Source organism: Scleropages formosus, chromosome 23, assembly GCF_900964775.1.
Source record: "Scleropages formosus chromosome 23, fSclFor1.1, whole genome shotgun sequence".
Lineage (NCBI taxonomy): Eukaryota > Metazoa > Chordata > Actinopteri > Osteoglossiformes > Osteoglossidae > Scleropages > Scleropages formosus.
In genome coordinates this window covers 2,026,368-2,048,399 of record NC_041828.1, presented here as the reverse complement: position 1 = coordinate 2,048,399, position 22,032 = coordinate 2,026,368, and the positions used below count along the sequence as shown (strand labels likewise).

The 22,032-nt window shown below is 49.5% G+C and overlaps 1 protein-coding gene across 3 annotated transcripts in view; it reads left to right on the top strand.

The window, feature by feature from the left end:
* col16a1 (collagen, type XVI, alpha 1) overlaps window positions 1–22,032 on the top strand; it is a 56,199-nt gene that overhangs the window by 5,790 nt on the left and 28,377 nt on the right. For 2 of the 3 annotated variants that reach the window (XM_029248263.1, XM_029248262.1), the window contains exons 3-16: window positions 1,774–1,842; window positions 4,349–4,466; window positions 8,590–8,713; window positions 8,856–9,131; window positions 9,260–9,340; window positions 10,789–10,878; window positions 14,561–14,587; window positions 17,645–17,680; window positions 19,619–19,681; window positions 20,303–20,338; window positions 20,770–20,814; window positions 20,961–20,999; window positions 21,157–21,219; window positions 21,898–21,942. In XM_029248263.1, the coding sequence (XP_029104096.1) occupies window positions 1,774–1,842; window positions 4,349–4,466; window positions 8,590–8,713; window positions 8,856–9,131; window positions 9,260–9,340; window positions 10,789–10,878; window positions 14,561–14,587; window positions 17,645–17,680; window positions 19,619–19,681; window positions 20,303–20,338; window positions 20,770–20,814; window positions 20,961–20,999; window positions 21,157–21,219; window positions 21,898–21,942 (1,112 nt within the window). The remainder of the gene's footprint in view (window positions 1–1,773; window positions 1,843–4,348; window positions 4,467–8,589; window positions 8,714–8,855; window positions 9,132–9,259; window positions 9,341–10,788; window positions 10,879–14,560; window positions 14,588–17,644; window positions 17,681–19,618; window positions 19,682–20,302; window positions 20,339–20,769; window positions 20,815–20,960; window positions 21,000–21,156; window positions 21,220–21,897; window positions 21,943–22,032) is intronic. The other variant, XM_029248264.1, reaches the window with a different exon arrangement.

Genomic DNA, 22,032 nt, shown 5'->3' with positions numbered 1-22,032 from the left:
AGGGGATCGGCCTACTTCAAAGGGTGCCTTTTGCGAGTACAGATTTGAGTCTCGGGCCTGGAGTGGCGCTCGATGACCCGAGTCATCCAGGAGTGACGCCAGCGATGTTTTCTGTGGACACCCCTCCAAGCGGCTGCTCTAATGCCCCCCGCCCCACTTCTCAAAACAGCGTCTCAATCCACAGTCCATAAATACAGTGATTTATACAGTATAACCCCATCTAGATACTTCACTTCCTAGACGATCGTGCATATGCTAATAGGGTTTTATTTTTATCCAAGTTGTCGATATCGTGCGTTTTATGTCTAAACATTTTCTTCTAACCGCTTCCAGAGATAAGCGATTGTCTGGAATTTGAGATGTAAATATTTGCCGTTTCCACATATATCGATTCAATTGCTGATGTAAAAATAATCAGTAGCTTCTTGTGCGTGAATAAATTATAGCTTAATTTTGTCCCTTTGTAACCAACGAGGAGAGGTGTTTATCTGGGGTCCCGTGTCCAGCATAAGTCCACGGCGTGACCTGTCCAGTAGCTCAGCCCCAGTCTTGACACAGCCGTGTGGGTTCTGGGAAGGTGAGCCTCCAGCAGCTTAGCGTGGCCTTCCCTGTGCACTCTTCCCCAGACAATGTGTAACAAGATGCTTCTCAGTCTGGCAGGCGGCACTTCAAATAAAAGAGAGAGAGAGAGAGAGATTAAGTGCAGAAGAAGAGTGTAAACACTTCCATCAAGAGCTGCCCGTTACCGGTGTCAGTAGTATGTGATGAGCTGTCAGATGTCCATCGTCACTGGGGAGATCGCTGCTAAGTGAGCCTGAGATGAGCTTCTTCAAGCTCTGACAAGGTTTCTTGTTGCCATGCCAGCAACAAGCACCGCGCGCTCACGTGAAGCGTGACACACGTGTACGACATGGTCACGGACCGGTCGATTGGCTTAACAACTCGAGTTCCAGAAGCTTTGTCACTTACAAATGGCCTTCTGCTAAAGCTGGGGCCCCCGTAGCTCCAGCACGTCACTTCTTCATTAGGAGGAAGTGTATTTCATCTCTGCCGCTTTATTTGTGTTAAATGGTGCTTAAGGTGTATCTGTGACGCTGCGCTTCGCTGTCACCAGGCCGGCCGAGTTCAGGTCTGTGCTTTCATCCCTGAGCGGGTCAAGGGTCATGGTTTGGTTAGGGTTAGGGTTACAGTAAGGGTCAGGGTAAAGGTCATGGTAAGGGTCAGGGTAAGAATTATGGTTAGGATTAGGGTAAGCGGCAGACCGCAAGTAGAACAACCATACGTTTTCTCTGGAGCCCGCATGGGGAAAAAGAGAGCAGCAGGTGACATAGTGGTCACAGCCTTTAATGACCAGGGTTTGAAACCCTTCTCTTGCTGTAGTACCCTTGATCAAAGTACACACACACACACACTTTCAGAACCGCTTGTCCCATACGGGGTCACGGGGAACCGGAGCCTACCCGGCAACACAGGGCGTAAGGCCGGAGGGGGAGAGGACACACCCAGGACGGGGCGCCAGTCCGTCACAAGGCACCCCAAGCGGGACTCGAACCCCAGACCCACCGGAGAGTAGGACTGCGGTCCAACCCACTGCGCCACCGCACCCCCTTGATCAAAGTACTTGTCCTGAATTGTTCCAGTAAAAATCCCCAGCTGTATAAACAGGTAAATCAGTGTAAGTGGCTCAGTACACAAACCCTATGTTGTAAGGTATGTCAGATAAATGTGAATGTATTTTTGTCTAAGATTTGTGGTGCGTGTCTATCCTTGCAGGGGTCCGATGCCCTGCTCTGCAGGTGGAGGACTGGAAATTCCCCCAGACGACCAGGCACAACATCACAGGTACGGCATCACGGGGGGCATGTTGCCAGGGCGACTGAGCAGATGGGTGGGACTCTGACCTTTACAAAGAGGGTGGCGTTCAGAGCTCAAGCTGCTTTCAGTCCTATTTTTCAACAAACTCCATCGCAGTTCAGCATTTGATAATTCATCGGTCATTTGGAAGTTCTACCAGGAGACTGAATTTGGCCGGCACCTACGAAGATGATTATACTTCATCGGATTTGGACGATCACCAAGACTTCTGTATTTCACGGGAAATTGAATTAAATTAATTGAAGTATAATTGAAATGGCAAGCACCGTTCTTGTCATATCAGTTGACTTTGCATTTTCCTCATCACCATTCAGCTCAGCTATTTGACCCCGGTACAGAAATAGAGGCCAACCTTTGAGCTGCTCAGCTTTATAGTAAAACCTTATAACTATGCTGATAATGTATCGGTGTGGTCAGTATGTATATAGTAGTGCATAGCATAGTACGCTATATATACAGTGGTTTAGTATATAATATGTAGCAGTGGACAGCAGTGTATAGCAGCGTATAGTATAGTACACTACAGTACATTTACATTTCAATTTTGCCGATGCTTTTCTCTTAAGCGACAGACATCTTAGAGAAAAATACAAAAAGTGCATCAACAGAAGGAGATTTGGATGCAGACATGTGATTCTTACACTTAATTCTAATGTGTATATATAGTCATAGTATATTATGATATAGTTAGAGTATACTGTGATAAATAGAATAGCACAGTATACCTAGTTACACTATAGTACACACACACACACACATTTTCGGAACCGCTTGTCCCATACGGGGTCACGGAGCCTACCCAGCAACACCGGGCGTAAGGCCGGGGGGGAGGCGACACACCCAGGACAGGACGCCAGTCCGTCGCAGGGCACCCCAAGCGGGACTCAAACCTCAGACCCACCGGAGAGCAGGACTGTGGTCCAACCCACTGCGCCACCGCGCCCCCATACTATAGTACACAGTGATACATTAATTACATTTATTCATTTCGCAGATGCTTTTCTCCAAACCGAGGTACATTTCATAGAAAATACGGTGCGTTCATTACATTAGGAGAAAGAGACAATTAGATACAGACGTGTGAGTCTTAAGTGCAGTTAGTTTGTTTCTTTCCACCATACAAACCGATGTTCATCACTCGAGCAGCTGCGTAAAACTTTATCAGACTATCGACGACTCCTGATCACCTTCCTACTAAATTTTTTTTTTATTTTTTTGAGATACACAAACATTTATGTACATTACAGGAGTAGCTGTGTAAAGGTTTGTCTGGCAAAATCATGAAGTTATAGTGCATGAACATTTACACTTTACATGAACTTAAGAGATGATGGGCGAAGTGAGTTTTAAGACCCTTTTTAAATGTGGACAGAGATTCAGCAGTTCTGAGTGAAAGGGGGAGCTCGTTCCACCACAACGGAGCCAGAACTGAGAACCTTCAGGCTTTACCTTTTGTGTCTGGGACTATGAACCAAATAGCGGTTGATCAAGTCTTCTAGATAACTGGGAGCAGTTCTACTGATGGGTTTGTAGGCTATAACCGGGGTCTTAATTTTGATCCAGGCAGCTAGGGGAAGCCAGTACAGAGAAATGAGTAGAGGAGATACATGGGAACGCTTCGGCAAGTCAAACACAACTCGTGCAGCAGGATTCTGTATCAACTGTAGAGGTTTGATGGCAGTAGCAGGAAGGCCACACAGGAGAGAGTTGCAATATCCAGACGGGACGTCACCGTGGCCTGGACAAGTAGTCGGGCAGAGTCAGCTGTGAGGTAATGACGGATCCTGCGGATCTTATGCGGGATGTATCTGCAGGTCCAGGTTGTGGCTTCAATGTGCTGAGAGAAGGACGGACTTGAGTTAATCATCGCTCCCAGACTCTTAGCTGAGGAGGTAGGCAAAATGAGTAAGTTGTCCAGCTTGATCGAAAGATCGTGACAGGGAAACAGGCCAGTTGGGAGGTGAAGGACCTCTATTTCGGAGAGCTTGAGTTGGAGGTGGCGATCGGGCATCCTTGCGGAGATGTCCGACAGGCAGGCGGAAATAAGCACGGAAATGTCTGATGATCCAGTTGGAAAGGAGAGGAAGAGTTGAGTATCATCAGCGTAGCAGTGGTACTTGAATCAGGGCCAAGGAAGTCGGGGATGTTTAGTTGAAGTTATAGTATAGTATACAGTATGGTAAAATACGTTACTTCATTTACGGTACTTCATTTAAATATAAAGTATAGTACATGTAGTTATAGTACAGTATATTGTAGTATACAGCATACTATGGTGTATACAGTAGTTTAGTACATCGTCACGTATATTGCATTCTGACGGACCCTGGTTCAAATCCCACTCCTGCTGTAGGACCCTTAGCCAGGATACAGGACAATATCCATTATGGTGCAGCTGAGTTGCTTCGTCTCATCACCTCTAAATATGCTCCACTCTGGAAGCTGATTGGCCAGATGTGTCACACACCCGCAGGTTTCAATCTGGTGCGACGGTTCTCCCTGCTGAAGATGGCGGAGGTGAAGAAGATCCGGAACGAGCGCGGCCCCGTCATTCTGAGGCTGGGGAAGGTGCCCTTGGTCCGTCCCACAGAGTAAGACTCCGCCCCCGGCTCTCATAGGCAACAAACCATTCACCCAAAGGAAGTGTGACCGCGCTCTAGTCGTCTACGGTTTCCTCCCCGATGTCAACCTCTCCTGCATGACGGATGGGACACGTTCGTGTTTCGTTGCTGCCAGCTCGTCTTTTAGGAACCGTTGTGTTGTATGGCGCCGGGGCGGTATGACTCGATGAGCATTGCTCTTCAACAGCCCCTTTGGCTCCTCCTTCCAAACCTTCTAAACCGAACTCGCCCGCATGACCGGTCACCCCCCCCCAACCTCACCCCTTGGATCGAGACGTGTCACCAGACAGCTGCAGACCGGGATTTCGGAGGCTGCCGGTGTCCGACCGGAGTTGCGGAGAGCGGGTCGGCTGTCGCGGCACTCCCGCCACGTTGATCGAGTAAAGGTCACCGCTGACATGCGCAGCAGAGCTCTGCGCAAACATGTTTAATGCCGACGCAGCTCCGGCGCTGCTCACGCCGTCTGTCCGCTCGTCCTGCCCCGCGCACACACACACTTTTACACACACACTAAGTGGGTGGGGTCGAAGCCCCCTTCTCTGCGCTCGGTTTACCGACTCCGTCAAACTGCGCGTTTCTCCGGGGGGAAAAACTGTGGCCCTCTCCGTCAAGAGACTGTGTTGTGTAAAGCTGTTTTGAGAAGGTCCAGGCCCCGCTCCAGGAAACCGCTTTTTCAGACGCAGATGTTTACAGTGGATCGTTCCCAGTTCTCCTTCTCTAGGTCTCGGAGAATCGACCATGTGACCCACTCCGGAGCGTCGGATGTGTGTGCGGGCAGCCGAGGCGGAAATGCTCGTCCTCCGCTCCTATAATATAGATAGATAGATAGATAGATCCCACAAGGGAAATTATTATGTTACAGCAGCAGAATACAGGTCTTAAAATACTTGCAATATAAAAAATATAAAAACAAGTAGAAAAATACAAGATAAAGATATGTACAATTATATATACAGTTGGAGGAATAGTAAATAAGTGTATTTAAATAAATAAATCAAAACAGTATGCAGTGCAAGTAGTATTATAATATATATATTATAATAATGATTATGATGATAATGATAATACTAACATGTGGAATTGTGGGACAGTGCCTGAAAGGAAGGGGGTGTGGTGGTGCAGTGGGTTGGACTTGGTTCGGTTCTCCGGTGGGTCTGGGGTTCGAGTCCCGCTTGGGGTGCCGTGCGATGGACTGGCATCCTGTCCTGGGTGTGTCCCCTCCTCCTACAGCCCTTCGCCCTGTGTTGCCAGGTTAGGCTCTGGTTCCCCGTGACCCTCTACGGAACAAATAGTGTGTGTGTGTGTGTGTGTGTGTGTGTGGCTGAAAGGAGGAGGTTGTGGATTTAGCTGATCCTCATTAAACTCATCCCCCCTTAAACTTGTTATTGGCTCTGTGTCACAGCGGTGAGTTTATTGGGGGAATTTGAAAATTTGAACCCGTGACCAGTGTAGAACCATTCCACCGTCATCCCTGCCACAGATCGATGGGTCTCAGAAGCTCTCTCTCCATTTCGGGGCTCAAGTGCAGGTCAGAAAAGATGGAGTGAGACCTGGGGTTTGGGGTAGGACCTCCACCCGCAGCAGCGACAGTCTCCGTTCCGTTCCGCGGTGGCTAGAGCGCGTGTGTGGTCCGCGTCCACTCCTCTCCCAGTGACTTCCACAGAGGTCCACGCACATTTGGAAATTTGAACGAGCCTGAATAGCAAAGTCAAGTATGATGGGGGTGTGGGGGGTGCACATGCTGTGCTGAGGGCGAAGACGATGACGCGTGAGGCGAACGCATGGGTGTGTTTGGTAACACACTTGTGTGTGTGAACGACAAAGACGCCGCAGTGAGCGAGACAAAGAGCGGCTTTATAAATGTATCCCAAGGACTGCTGGGCTTTATTCATCTGATACTACAAAGCGAAGTGTTAGAGACAGACACGAAACCTGCTGACGGAGTGTGTGTGTGTGTGTGTGTGTGTGTGTGTGTGTGTGTGTGTGTGTGTGCACGTGTGTGTGCGTGTGCGTGTGTGTGCGCGTGTGCGTGTGTGTGCGTGTGTGTGCGCGCGCACAGATAGGCCACTGGGATATTGGGTGTTGCCTCATTGATTTTTACCCAGTGATGCGGAAAAATTAACTAGGTTTGAGAGCTGGTTTCCCCCTGGATGTTATATCTTGGAGCATCACGTCAAGATTTTCATATATTCATAAATGCTAATAGTACCGATGGCCCTGTGCTGGTCTCCCAAACCCAGGTGAGCCTTTGACGTGTCACTCCTACTGAGCCCTTGTATCCCGCGGAGCTGCCTGCTCTGCACGTTGAAATGACTGCTGTCCGTCGGCAGCGATCAGGTCCAATCGGGTCCCGCCGTGGAGGCAGGGGAGGGGGCGTGGCCAAAAGAGGGCAGCGCGGCAGAGCGGCCCCAGGCTCGGCGACTGGCTTCTCGAAGACTATTATGCAAATGCAGGACAAAACCCAACGGGTTCGATTGTTGTCGGGCTTCGTGTCGACAGCGGGGTCAGAATGTAAATGTTAAACCATCGCATTTGTTCTGCGAGATGCCGGGGGGCCGGCGGGGGTGGGGGTGGGGGTGGAGGGGTTCGTCTGCGAGGGAAACTCTCTTGCTGGGAGGGGCCTCGGTCCTCTCATGAATTTAAAAACCAGGCAACAGGACTGGATTCCTGCGTGGAGCTGTTCTCAGATCAGCGTGTGGGATGGCGGTTAGAGTCGTGGACCTGGGTTTGACTGGCCACCCCTACTATGGTACCCAGATATTTATCATGTACTGATACAGGACAAATGACCCAGTAAGTGGCTCTGGAGGAAGGCAGCTTATAAATAGGACAGCCAGCAGCGTAGTGGTTAGAGCTGCTGTTTTTGGACCCGGGAGTCACAGGTTCAAGTCCCACCTTAGTTTTGCCCTTGAAAAATTACCCAGTGCTATAATTAGTAAATAACTGTAAGCAGCTTAACAGTGTAAGTTGCTTCGGAGAAAAGCGTCGGATAAATGAATGAATGTAAATAATGATTAATAATCATAAACGGTGCGCAGGTGGAGTGTGAGGTGATGACGCAGATGAGCGGTGGTGTGTGAGGGTGCATGAGGGATCTGGTCTGCCTGTGGTTCTCCTTCCCTCTCACCAGTGCTCTTCGAAGAGTACAAACACTCCCTATTTATATATTCACAACTCAAAGCAGCCTTTGCTGGCATGCAAGCTGGAGAAGTGTTGGCAAGAAACACACACACACACACACACACACACACACGCCCTTACGCTCCTCATCTCTGGGTCTGGGCTTCTGGGCGGCCTTCACACATGGGCTGGAGTTTGGCAGCTGGGCTGCTGTTTCCACTGTGCCCTTCCCCCCGTCATGAATCACTGTCCCCCCGACTCGCACTGAGAGGGAAAACAGATGTGAACAGATGATACCTGAGTGCTGTGTGTGTGTTTAGTTGTGTGGGAGAGTTTCAGGATTTCACTGCGTGTTCATATGTGTTTATATGTGTTTATATGTGTGCATGTGGAACGTTCGCATGTGTGTGCGTGTGTGTGTGTGTGTGTGTGTGTGTGTGTGCGTGTGCGTGTGTGTGTGTGCGTGTGTGTGTGTGCGCGTGCACCTGGCAGTGGTATTAAGGGACAGCTGGAACAGTGAAATATAGGAGGACCGTATATCATATCAGAGTGAAAAACACAGCTTTGGAGTGTGACAGTTGTGTATCCTCCACCTTCCACTTCCATCCACCATACTGTGTGTGTGTGTGTGCGTGCATCCGTGTCCGTGTCTGTGTATGCATCGACCCTGTAATAATGCCCATGTGTCATTTGTACTCTGCGCATCTCCACATTTTTGGCCTTTTGTCCCCTACGTGCAGTCGCAGCACGACTCCGCTGCATTTGCGTCCGTGAGCCCTTCCCCATCCCTGTGTGCGTGCGTGTGTGACGGCATGTGTGTTACAGTACTCTGCTGCAGAAAGGGCCAAGTTAATGCATTTAACCTCCCTTGAACAAAGGTTTTGGATGAATACTAGTTAATGATCATCGCTTCAAGTCACTTCTGCGAAATCAGGCTCTCGATGACCCCTGACCTCTCATTTCGCACCCCCAGCCAGGTGTTCCCCCGTGGGCTTCCCGAGGAGTTCACTCTGGTCCTCACCCTGCAGCTCAAGAGGAAGACCATCAGGGATAATGTGTACCTGCTGCAGATCTCCGACGAGCAGGGCTACCCCCAGGTACGCCTCTGGCACCCTTTCCGTTGAGGAACGAGAGGGTCCGAGCAGAAGCGGTTTGGCACCCGTCTAGATCGCCACCTTCGCAGGGGGTCTCACGCGTCCCCTTCGTTCTTCCTCTTTTCGTACCTGACCCTTCCTCTAGTTCTCCCTGGACCTGAACGGGCCCGAGCGGAGTCTGGTCCTGCGGGCACAGGGCAGCGGCGACAGCCCCACGGGGTGTGTGTTTGATGGAGAGGGTGTGGAGTCGTTGCTGGACTTCCGCTGGCACAAGGTGGCGCTGAGCGTGCGAGCCGAGGTCGCCTCCCTGCATGTGGACTGCGGCTCCATCGAGACCAAGCCGCTGGGGCCTCGTGAGGACGTGTCCACCCAAGGACACACGCTGCTCGGCATCCGGGCGTTAAATGGGGCCGCTGTGGAGGTAGGGCTGTGGGCGTGGTCGAGGGTGGGACAAGAATTGTGGGCGTGGTTGAAGGCTGGGCAAGAGTGGAGGGTGTGGTTAACGAAACGACTTGGGCTTCCTTGTGTTTTCCACCGTTCCCACCGCAGATGGACATCCAGCAGGTGGTGGTGTACTGCGACCCCGCGCTGGCCATCCAAGAGGCCTGCTGCGAGATCCCGGGCGCCCGCGTGAGTCTCACCGTCCCGAAAGCAACTCCTATAACACTGCGGCAACATCTCGCCTTTACCACGCAGGACGTTACCTGTACGGTGTTTTATGGGATCTCATCTGACAGGCAGCGACCCATGCGAGCCTCTGAGCTGAACATCATAATCCAGGGGAATGCAGCAAGAACTTTGCACTGCTGACACACTGGTAACACAGAGTATCCCAGAGTAACACATTATTCAAGTGTCACCAGCTACACCTGTGCGTGTTATACATAGAGTCCTTCTGGAAAGTTCCCCGCGATTGAGTCCGTCCACCTGGTCGCCGATCGTCCTCTTTTGCTTTCTCCCCACCGTTTCCAAGGGTCTTTGAGAGAGATTCCCATCTTCTCGAGATGTGTCCAAAGTGCTTTTCGACGTCCGTCTACTGATCTCCTGCGGGAATGAGTTTCACCGCAGTGTTATTGTAGCTGTCTGGTTCTTTAGGAGGAGAGCGCGGCATTCTGAAGCGATGAATGCTATTCAGACGGCCCCTGTTCGCATGAATAATGAAGGTGTTCTGAAGGACTGGCGCAGGTGCCAGATCAGCACAGCAGGAATGTGGTTAAAGGCCTGTACGGACATGGGATTCCTCCAGTGAGGAGGACCTACAATTAGTCCTGCGGAAAAGTCTGATGTAGCATCAGAATGTAAAAGCTGCCCTGAGTGCCGTGGAAGAGTAAAGCCAAGAGGAGGTACAGGAATGACTGGAACATGGGGAAGAAGCAAGAAGCTGGGGGTGGAAAACAGTTGTACCGTAGTAAGGATCCCGGGTTTGGCACCGCGCTGTCTCTAGATACGGAGCCAAATATATCTCTCGCCTTAAAGCACTGTCGACTGGTGTCAGACCTCAGCAATGAGACATTTTTGATCTCTGCTGTGTGTGTGTGTGTGTGAGAGAGATAGAGAGAGGATCTGAAAATACATGCTGAGAAAAGGTTTGACAGAAAGAAAGAGTTAGGTGAGAGTTGAATGAGACAAGAGTGACGTCTGGGTGAAGGGGGGAGGGATGTGGATGGAGATGGAGAAAGCGATGAAGTGAGGTGTGTGTGTGTGTGTGTGTGTGTGAGAGAGAGTGACTTTGTGATGGACAGAGAATGGAAAGGGCAAAAGGCAGACACAAAGGCAATGAAATATGCAAAGGACTGAGGTGTTCCTGCACGTATGAAAATTAATGAGAGACATTATCGAGGAGAGAAGCCAGATCCAGCCTGGCACGGTACACGACCCATCGTTTGCTCCGGGGTCCCCAGCGAGCCTGCTTTAATACAGGAAGGAGAGGTCTGACGTGCAGGCGGGACCACATTTCGGCAGCAAGTGACCGTGAAGGACCCTCACGTCCTCAACGGCTTCCCACGATTCAGCCCATGTTCACTTCCTGCGCACTATGCGGAGAGTGATGTGCTGATACCCCTCACCATCCTTCGCAGTGCCCGCCAGATGCCCCCAAGAGTCGCCGAGCCGCCGAGACAAGTCCCCGAGGGAACCTGGTGGAGTTGATCACACCACCCGACGGCCAGGTAACTCGAACGTCCGCCGACCTCCCCTAGCCTCCGCTGCATCGCACCTGCGCGCAGGTAACGCGACCCCTCCCGAGAGCCAGAATGCGAAGTCCGACGCGGAAGAGGCAGAGGAAGGAATTCCCACGGAGAGACGAAAGCAGGAGGAGGGAACTGGGCCTCGAACACTCCACCCCCGCTTAGCTCTTCCAGATGTTTCAGAAGTGTTCACACCTGGACTAAAATCCCCAACCTAAGCCTGCAGGAAAGAGACAAAACTAGAGCAAAATGAGACTATAGAACGCGCCTCTGCTAGTCCCTGCTCGGACCAGGGTTCGAGCCCGAGCCCATTTTTAGTCACTCGTAGCTGGGGTCCTAGCGCTAGTTGTCCTCCAGCAAAGCGCCTCTCCTTTCGGAGCCCTTCGAAAGGTAGTTTCACGCTCGCTTTTTGCCGCGGCGCCTTGTTGGACGCAACTTATCCCGAGATTGATGTGCTCTATTAATCCGAACAGCAGGAGATCGGAGATTAAAATACCTGCTGCACAGCAGCGTCTATGTAGCAGAATTTAAATAAAGCTTTAATTGATGCGTTCCGACATTGTGCTAATTGCGACGCCGCGGCCGATCGCAGCTGGAGCGAGGATCAAGGGCGAAACAGGAGCGCTTTTTCTTCGTGGGCCGAACGGAACGCAGCACCATCGTCGGTTCGGGGCGGGTCTGAGGGGTCGCGGCACCGCGGTCGTTTCGGTCCTCGTCGCCACGCTGCGACTTGTTAGCTTCGCGGTGGACGGGGAAACGGTTTCCCCAGCGCCCCCTTGTTCCAAGGGCTTCCCAGGCTTCTCCAGGATGTGAGCAGGTAGCGCCCTCTGCAGGTCACTCTTATGGCGGGCAGCGGTTTCAATGGATGCAGACTGCACCCTAGGGTCCACCTGAAGCGGATAATGTCTCCTGCATGTGTTCCCATCCCTTCGTCCTCCCCCCCGTCGCTTCCTGATCTCGGTGGGGTTTCAGGCACTCCCATCGTTGCCTTCGTGAAGAGGCGCGCTGCGTGGAAGAAGTTGAGATTTCCCGTTTTCGCCTCCAACCGCACGGTTGAACTTTATCTCACCCCCAGCATCTGTTTTCTCGTCCTTTTGTCCGGGGAAGCTGAGCTCTTCCTAAATCTCGGGATTGTGGTGAATTCACTGTGAGTTTCGGTGCCCTGCGCCTCCAAAGCCTTTGTTTGGACACACGCTGTTCGGTCGCCTTTGAATCTTGGAGGCGAGCCCGAATTCACTTTTGCGTGTATAATGTGCATGGGCTGATCTGCAGCCAGGTTTATCAAATATGCGTGGACTCTTTGTGCACCCCCCACCCCCCGAGAGCAACTTTGGCGACTCCGCCTCCCTTTCCCCACAGCTGTTGCCTTGGGTTTATCAGATGCCACGTTGGATGCTGTCTGCAGCAAATCTGCTGTAAATAGCCTCGAACCCACCGCAGTCTAATGTCTTCCAGAAGCAGGGGGGTTGGACATCACATCCCCGAGCAGAGCGGCAATCTGCGGCCTCGAATCCCCTCCCGTATGTTCCAGGCGCTGGTTGATCACTGGCGGCGAAGGGTCGTTTATAAATGGAAATGTAAGCCCTCGACAATCGCCAGTTTAAACACTGCAGAGAAAAATGTCAACAGCGCCTTGATTAATGTCACGTCCCGCCGTTAGCGTGCAGCAGTCCCAGGTTTGATCACGGCCAACTCACCAGATCATGGCCACGTTGCAGCGTCACGCAGTCTCATTAATTCTGAAAAATATATATACACATGCAAATGATTTTTACTAATTGAATCCATTGTAAAACTTCCATTACTTTACTCTTTGCTTTTGGACATTTGCAATTTTACTCGCACTTTAATGGCCTGTAGATACTGGGCTATTAATGCCTGTTAATGGGTTAATTAGTTGTAGGGATGGCTCTGTGTGTGTGTGTGTGTGTGTGTGTGTGTGTGTGTGTGTGTGTGTGTGCGTGCCTGCCTGCCTGTGTGTGTTCGCGTGTGCCTCTGCACGTGTGCATGCCGCACATGACATAGCCTTTTCTGTCTCTTTGTGAGGCTCCAAATTCAAATTAGCGGGAGCAGTGCTAACGTTAATGAAGTTCTTATTTACAGCCAAGACGGTAGTTGTTTTCCTAATTGACGATATGGTTAACAATGACAGTGGAGTCCTAGACAATTAAAATAGTCAGTTATTGCTAATAAACGGTACATCTTCGTGGCCCTGCTGCTTTCTACCGCTGTTCCTTGAAATGCAGCATTTCCAGCTACTTTGTGGTGGTAGCTGAATAGTTTACCGCGGTAAATGCGCACTGCAGCTCCTTGGGGTATTTGGACAAGCATGTAGTTGTCGGCGTGCGCGAGCATGAACGTGCACTCCCGTACAAAAGATCTGCAGGGTTTGCGGCCCATCCTTCCTAGACCTCTCCAAAATCTGGACCTCAGGGCATGGATGGGGATTGGGTGTGGAGCCACCACCTTCTCCCTCACTTTCCTCACCTGGCCTGGCCCTATTACTCATGTCAGAGCTCTATTATCTCATGTTTGACATCATTGATTGACTCTATTTCTTATTTATACTCAAGTTCATTTATTCATTTAACTGTTTATTTTTACATTGACTTTTACTAAAGATGACTCTTTTCTCCAAAGTGACATGCAGTTTTTCATCTATTTACAGTGATTTGCCCATTTGTACAGTTATATGTGATGGTTCATCATTTGTTAGTCTGTGCTCAGGTGGGGCGCTATATAAAAATTAACTGTACTGTAATTGTATGCCTTTTGTACGTCTTTCTCCTCATTCCATTCTTTGGTAGAACTCTCACTCTCTGCAGTGCTTCCTTCTCCTTCCAGCTCCTTATTCCAGTCCCGGCATGCTGTTCGTAATCTGTCTCCCTCCAACAGTCGTCTCCTCTCCCCATCTCCTGCTCCTGTTTTTTCAGTCTCCCCCATGTCTGGACAGGACATCACTTTCCTCTCTGTGTAAAAAGTGCCAGAATTCTTCTCCCCCCCCCCCACCCCCTTCCTCCGTGCCACTCTAACCCTATTCCCTGTCCAACATGAGTTTTCTCAGTTGGCCCGTCACCCCCCCCCCCTCCGCCCCCGACACCTCTCTTTTGCCCCTCCCCACACTCCACCTTGGTGGTTGTTTTTTCTTGCTCCCCGGCGAACAGCCGGTAGTCCAGGGTGATGCAATGCTTTGCAAACGTGGCGATGCTGTGGATGTGGATGAGGAGCTGGGGAGTCTAGTTGTGCACGCCCTCAGGGGTCTGCAGGCGTCCCTACTGTACGCGTCGCAACCCCTCGCCAACCACCGTGCTTTAATTAAACGCACCGCAAGTGACAGGAGCCACGTGTGCCACGCGATTGTTTACAGGAGCCTGCTGCGTGAGCCCGCATGTGTCAGTGGCGAGGCATGCGGCAAGAGGGGTGGGGTGGGGGTGGGGGTGGGGGGGGATAATTACCCAGAGTCCTCCGTGCCGAGCAGTAGCAAGAGCGTTCCGCCGCAGTTCGGCTCAGAAATTGCTGAGTCGAGCGTTTCTGTCCGAGAGAGACGGTGGGTGTAAAGCCGTACACTTGCAAGTCTCTGAATGTTGCAGGGCCAGATAAATGATTCACGGTAATAGTAATAATAATAATAACAATAACATCCCATCTCTGTTTTCTCTCCCAGGGGATTTTCAGACCTCTGTCGGACAAAGTAAGTGACAAGTTCGGTCCGCACGTCCGTCTCGAGCGCCCTCTAAACCCCACTGCTTTCACAGTGCCACGCAGCATGTGCGTAACCCCCTTCCCCCGCCCCGCCCCGAACTTAACTTTTATAGTCTATTCGAGGTGCTCGAACTCTCTTGCATGACTTAAATTATAAATGCTGCTCAGCTTGATCCAAATTAGAGAGCGAACACTCGTGCAAGGCGCCTCTCCCTTGTACCCCATCAAGGATCCAGGCGCTTTCAAGGTTTCCGAATAAATGGGCCTTCTGTCAGCCGGCCGTTTCAAAGAGAACAGGCCTTTTTCTTTAGGCATTCAAAGTGCTCTTAATTGGACCAGGGGGATGCACAGGAAGTCTCTGACCTTTAACTGCATAATTTATCGGGGTGGCTTAATGCTTGACAGGTATGTCTCTCCCATTTATATAAATGGGTATTTACAGAGACGATCTAGGTCTAGTTCCTTTCCCAACGGTACACCCACAGTTATTCTGTTGGGATGTAACCCTACAACCTTCCACTTATCTTCTGATCTGCTAGCTCTTCAATTATGCTGACTAGAGACCACTGTTTGAGGAGTGGAGGTTTGTTTGCTTTTGTCCAAACAGTGTGTGGGTTTCACGTTGTTATTTTCCGTTTTTTCCATCTTCAGGCCCCTAACATTTGTAGGGATTTATGTTGCAGCACGCCCTTCGTCTGCTCATTGTCTTGGGTTTGAGGAGTTGTTGTAAAAAACTTTACAACACCATTTGATCATTTGTCTGACTCTTTTCTCGAAAGGAGGCTTAAAATTTTAAGCTGCTTACGTCGATTTACCCATTTACACAGCAGGGTCATTTTTACTGTTTCAATTCATGGTAAGTACCTTGATCAAGGGTACTACAGTAAGAGGTAGGATTTCGACTTGGGTCAAAACTTAAACAGCCTGTGCCTGGTATTACGCTTAAAGTTTTAGCACATGGTAGTGGTCTGCTGCAGTTCCACGCTGGTCCAGTTGTACGGACACGTCGGTGCGTTGTGTCGTACAGTATTTGTAACCACAGCGTGGAGAAGAATTTACGATTTTTTGTGTTGTCTAAACATGTTGAACGTAGAATCATATGCCTCAGATGTTTTTTTTTCCTTCTTCACAAAGAAAATGTTTGAATAGAACAAGTTTTTTCTCCTAGCATCAGATTCATCACATTAAATGAGCAAAACTGGAAGTGATTACTTGCATGATGCATCTCAAAGACCCAAGTGCCACTGTGGAATGTAATCTGCCTTCAACGCAGATACACAAACATAAGGGGGAAGGATGGAGAACTTGGGATACAGAGCCTTGAGTGTAGCCGTTTCAATGGGCGTGTCCTCCGAAGACGACCGAGACGTTGAGTGGACAAAGAAAGAGAACATGCTGAGACAGACACCGTGCTAGGGGCCTGCCGTACCAGCAGCTGTCATTTTTCCTCTTAAAAAGCAGCAGGACCTCCCAAGGAGGAAGCGAGGAGGCACATACCGTGTATAGAGCCAGCAGAGAGGCTTACGCATTTCTTGTTAGTGCCGTATGGCTTCGCCGGTGCCCCGAATGGCAAGAAACTCGGCTCGAAAACGCAGTTTGCCACGTGGATCAGAGTTGGGTCGGTAAAATGGTTTGCGCCCACTCCTCTCACTGTTCATGTAGACACCTACAGTCAGAACCACGCAGACAGATTTTCCAATAGCAGATGAAGCCCGCAGCCCGTAATGCGAACAGAAGTGGGTGACTCAGAGGACACGTATCAGAGAAGGTGTGTGTCAGCGTTCACCCCTCTCTGGCTGGCCTGGTTGTCATGGGCTTTGAGGGGGAAACATGAATTGGGTAATTAGCTACAGGTCCACTGGGGGGGTGCAAGGGTAAAAAAAGTAACAGAAGCCATAGGAGAGAATGAGAAACAGTGTTTGTGTGCCAGCCACTGACACAAGAGCCACAGAACGTTGAGCCAAGCAGCTTTTTCTCTTCTTTCTGTTTCTCGCCCTCCGTTTGCTCACTGCAACACTATACACCAAGGTGCCGGTGGCTCAGGTAGACTTTGACATGTCGGGGGCTAGGCTCTGTTTTAACTACCGTCTTCTGCCAAATCGTCAGCTATTTGTAAGCGGTTTTGAATTTTCCATAAGTTGCCCACACGGCTGTGGTTGGCGGGAGCGCTCTGCCATGGGGTAAGCGTTAGGGTTAGGTAATTAGGTACCCTGACGTACACCCTACCTTCAGATCTTGCGTTCCACGTGCGGGTGAGCAGGAGGGCAAACAGGATACATCTCACCTTTGTTTGCAGCCACACGGGCGCAACCCTGCATCCACCTGTGCATCACTCCTCACACCTCGACCCCCGTAGTGCACCGCGAGCGGCCAGAAACGACTTGATGTTGAGTCTTGCTGCCACCCACTGGTCGGTTGGTATGATGGCAACGTGAGGGAACTATGAACTTGCCCAAGCGCATCATAGGTCCTTCTGTTTTTCACTCTGTCTTTTAGTTATTTATTCTTCTGGCTGCCAGTTTCCTCCAAAGCAACTGAAATTGTTTACCCATTTATTCGGGTCGGGAATTTTTAAAAGAGATCTTGAGTGGAAGTACCCCAGTTGGAGGGTACTACGGCAAAAGGTGGGATTCAAACCTGGGACCTTCAAGTGCAAGGCAGTGGCTCTAACCACTACGCTACCTGCTGCCTCAATGTATCTTAGTGGTTTTATTATTTTTATTCATTTTATTTTCTTGTTTTGAGAGGCACCTGCTTCCTGCACAGCGTGAAAGCTTGCAGTTGGTATCTCACATGTCCTTGTGTCTCCAGTGGGTGCATCCCTTGAATGTCCTCCCCACCCCCTGCAGTGTGTTCTTCCGAATCTACCTTTGTGCCTCGCTCTGCTCAGCACTGCATGCACTGGTGTCAACAACCCGTACAGATCAACGAAATCATTTTCATGAGGACTTCAAACACAGCTGCTCTGCATTCCATTCTGGGGACTAATAGACTGTGTGATTATTTTCTTCCCCTGCCATTGCCCACCCGCCCTCCACCCCGCCAGTGTTCTGGTTGTGTCCTGCTCGATGAGGAACAACTTGTGAGTAGGCTCCTTCCATTTGTTTCCTCCTTTCGATGTTTACATTTCAAATCTAAATGTCTGATTGTCCTTGAACACACGCGGGAGGATCTAAGTGAAGACCTCTGTCTTATACACAATCCAGAGTAGACTCTGACTTTGCATGGGGAGCAGCTACAGTTCATCCTTGGACAACCAGACTAATGGGGTGGGGGGGGTCTGCTCATGCGGCTGACAGGTCATTCCAGTGTGTCGTACACATGATTTTTTAAAATCACTTTGACGTGATAGTAATCTTGCTATAAATAAAATGTCACATTGCAACAAAACACAGCATGACATTAGAAAATAAGACTATAAAATAGACATGCCATGCTGGAAGATGGCACAGTGTTTATGACACTTCCTCACCTAGTCTGCGTTTAAAGTAAAATATTTTAATGTTTGCCGTGGTGGCGAACTGGGTAGCAGTGCCACCTCTCTGCACTTGGGTTGGTTGGGCAGGGGTTCAAATCCAGCTCAGTCAGTGGGATTTCTGTGTTCTCTCTGTGTTTTGGTTGGGGGGTACTCAGGTTTCCTCCCACTTCAGTTCTAAGACATGCCTTTCAGGTGAACTGGTGATGCAAAATTGCCCTGAGTGTGTTCTTGTGTGGCTAACGCTGGTGCCCACCTCAGGGTGTACCCATTTTAGCCCAGCACTGAGTGATTCCGGGATAGGCTCAGGACTGCCGCAACCCTGACAGGGATAAGCAGTTAACAGAAGTGAGTGAGTGTCCTCAGTGTTATTTTGAAAGCAAATCATTTCAAGCATTGTGTTCCACTTTGCTCTTGGTTCCGCATTGTTTTGAAAAATCGGGAAGATATATTTTAAAAATAATAATACTGTCATGCGCTGGCCCGTCCGATCATTCCAGTCTCCAGCCACCCGCGGCCCGGTCATGCGTAGATGATGCATACTGAGAAACACCTGCATTTCCTCTTAATGTTTGTTTATTACTTGTTTACCTGGAAGTGCTCAATAAATTACTGATAGTTATGAGGGCCAGTGCTCTAGCAGACTGGAGGAATCAGCAGTGATTAGGTATGAGAAGATGCAGATGAATTTTGAAGTAGTAATTTCATGTACCAGTGATTATCATGGCGTAGCTCATGGGGTGTCAGCATTTACTGTTACCCACGTTTCGCTATCGGAATGCTCCCGTCGGCCAAGTCGATGAAGGCCATCGCTGTCACGGATGATTTATTCAGAGTGAACACAGTAGCCAGGAAGCAATAAAAGCGTAAAAATGAGGAGGCCAGTATTGGTGTTGGGGTCCATAAGGAACTTCAGGTATCTCTGAGATGACCCCAAGAAGAGAAGGTGTCTGAGAAGACACCTCAGTAGGTGCCTTCATTGAGACCTCCTCTTAAGTGGCCATTGGACATGGGGGAGAAATCGCACCCATTCACGCCAACAAAGTCAGCAGCCGTTGATGTTTCAAAGCGAAAGCTCTGCTGCAGGGTTTCCAAACCAGCAAAATCTAGCCGTTTGAACCTCCGATCAACAGCATGTACTGGTGAACAGGATGAACTGAACACAATAAGTCGATCCTCATGAAGCACGTTCGGGCATTCAGCTGACGTTTTTTCTGTTTTTTTTAACTATTAAATGTTAGGGTTTCTTCCTTCCTTGAATAAATCCAGCGTTTACCAGATGTTAGGGTCGTCAACATCGTTTCAACATGGCAGATCTTCGTGGACCTGCCCCCCCCCCAGGTTATTTTTTTACTCATAAACAAACATGAGCCTGCAGTCTTTCTTGTACAAGTTACTAAGTGGCTTCTGCCAAATCAGTCCAGTTCTTTTCCTTTAAAAAACAGGACAGATGCATCAACATGTGAGTGACTGTGTTTTTTTTTTTAATAGCTCTATTTTTACACCTCATATCTCATACCTGATGTGTTTATGTTTGTTTTGCAGACTGGACAAGGAGAGCTCAGGTCCTCAGGACAACCTGGAATCAAGGGGGAGAAGGGAGATAGGGTAAGGTCTCTCAGGGTGAAGTGGTGTATGTATGGGGGTGTGTGTTTGGCATCCCAAGTCGAAAATGGCCCAGCTGGGATGCACGTGCTCTAATCCCTGGGGAATGTGTGCGCCCACCCCACCCTGGTAGGCATGCTCGGCACTCTGTCCTGACATGCAGTGACGAAGGTGGTGGAGAGTCTGGGCATTGTGAGTGGGTTGTCAGTCATGTTTATAAGGAAGTTATTAGTCACATTTGTTGTAGTTTACCTATTTAATGCAGTTAACCTGAGTTGTTTAAATTACTTATGCGGAGAAACTCCGAGCTGGGGTCAGCGCTCAGGGTAGCGCCAGAGAACATGGGGCCTTGCTGTGTACAAAACCGAAAGGCTTGAATGAAGACCCCAGAGGTCTACCCATGAGAATTCAGTTAGTTCCTCTACCGTTACCCATAGATCCACATTCATCTTGAGAACTGAGCCAAATCCTCTACTAAGGTCTCGAGATTCATACTCATCATGGGCACTGAGGTAGCTCGTCTATGGAGATCCTGTCTCCTCTCATTGATATTGTCTTTGAGGTGAAATGTGAGGGAGTACACCGGACACCCAAGCTGTTTTTGATCACATTTCTCTTTTTCAGGGTATGGATTGCACTGGTAGTGGAACGCCTGGATCTGTAAGTATAACTGTGGTCCTTAAACTCAGAACTTGGGATTCTGGCACAAACTGGCTTCGGATCATTTGGTTGTGTTTCAGTGATGGTCCAGTATGTAGGGGTCCAGTCCTGGTGCTCAGAAGCTGTAACTCTCTAGGGTTTATAGGATGCCTTTAGTACTTCAAGTTTGTGGAAACCAGTCTCAGTGACTCAACTCCTGAACATTTTGACAAGGTAATTGAGAGGCTAGCATTTGCTGAGTACCAGGGTTAGCCACTCCAGTCCATTGGAACAGCAAGGCAAAAGCCTAGGCATAAAGTAATGCTCAAAATTCTCAACATCAGGAGATAAACTTTGAGTAGCTTTGAATAACAGGAGGAGGTGTGGGCTGGTTCATTGGTGACCTGCACCATCCAGGGGGGCCCAGTTCTGACAGGTGTCTTGTGTTTCAGTGCACCGAGGGGCCTAAAGGAGAGAAGGGTGAGAAAGGCGAGCCGGTGAGTGAGCACTCTAAGCGCACAGCTTGATCGACCGCTGTCAACACCTCCCTGTGATCAATGCACTAGTTTAACACTGTCCAGCGGAGAATCTGTATAGAATTTTTACTCATCGATTGGCCCTTCCCATCCGGTCTTCATTTCAGGGACTGACCGGGAATTGGGGGGACGGAGTCGAACAGAAGGTGAAGACCACAGACAACTTTGTTTCCGTTTTTCTGTGATTGGATTCACGTGGAAATGATAAACTCACAAGTCGGTTCATTGGCTGCCACTTGAATTTGGCCACCTGAGCTCTTCTTCTCTCCTTCGTCTCTTGTCTCTCATTCATACAAACTGTAGGGTGAAAAGGGGCAGAAGGGGGAAACTGGCCTTCAGGGTGTGCCTGGGGTCCCTGGAAAAGATGTAAGTGAGAGATGCAAAATGGCAGTGACATTCGCCATATGCAGCCACCGTCCATACCTCAGCCCACCAGCACCGCTTCAAGGAATGATAAAGAATTAGCACACAAGCCCGATAACCGACCCTGTCAGCTCTTCCCCTAGTTATCTCTGGGTGCTGAGCTGCCTAATGCACTATAGATTACAGGAGACTAACAAAGCAGAGGCAATCGATACTGCAGTGCTGATTGCCCTAAATGGTAAGGAGATATGTTATTAAAGCAGATTTAGACCCTTTAATCTCCACTCTCAGCCTGAGATTATGCAAAGACTTGGAAGCTTTTAAATGGGAGTGATAAAGAAATTCAGTCAGTTTGCATTCTCTTAACGCCCAAGGTTAGGTCATTGTGACATTCACTTAATCTTTTATTGAATTGTCATAGACTCGTTTTCCCAGTGCCAACTGTTAGGATAAACAGTCTCGTGAACTTGTCTGGCAATTCAGACGGGAGATTTTTTTTTACCCTTAAAGTGGAACGTTGTCATTGATCCTGGTGATCCTCCCTGACTTTCCGTTGAGGCTGATATAGTTCTGCAAGGTGCTATATGGCTTGTAGCATGCACCGAATCATATTGGACAGCCCAGGGAGCAGGAACATGAAGTCATAGCAGCCTTTCTTTCACTCTCCCTTATTGACTGCAGGGCCGAGCTGGTTCCATATGCGTGGTGGGTCCCAAAGGACAGAAGGTGAGCCTGCACACATCGATACATCTCCACACATGTTTAACATTGAGGATCAAATTCATCATCCTGTTCCTATATTATGTATGAATAGCA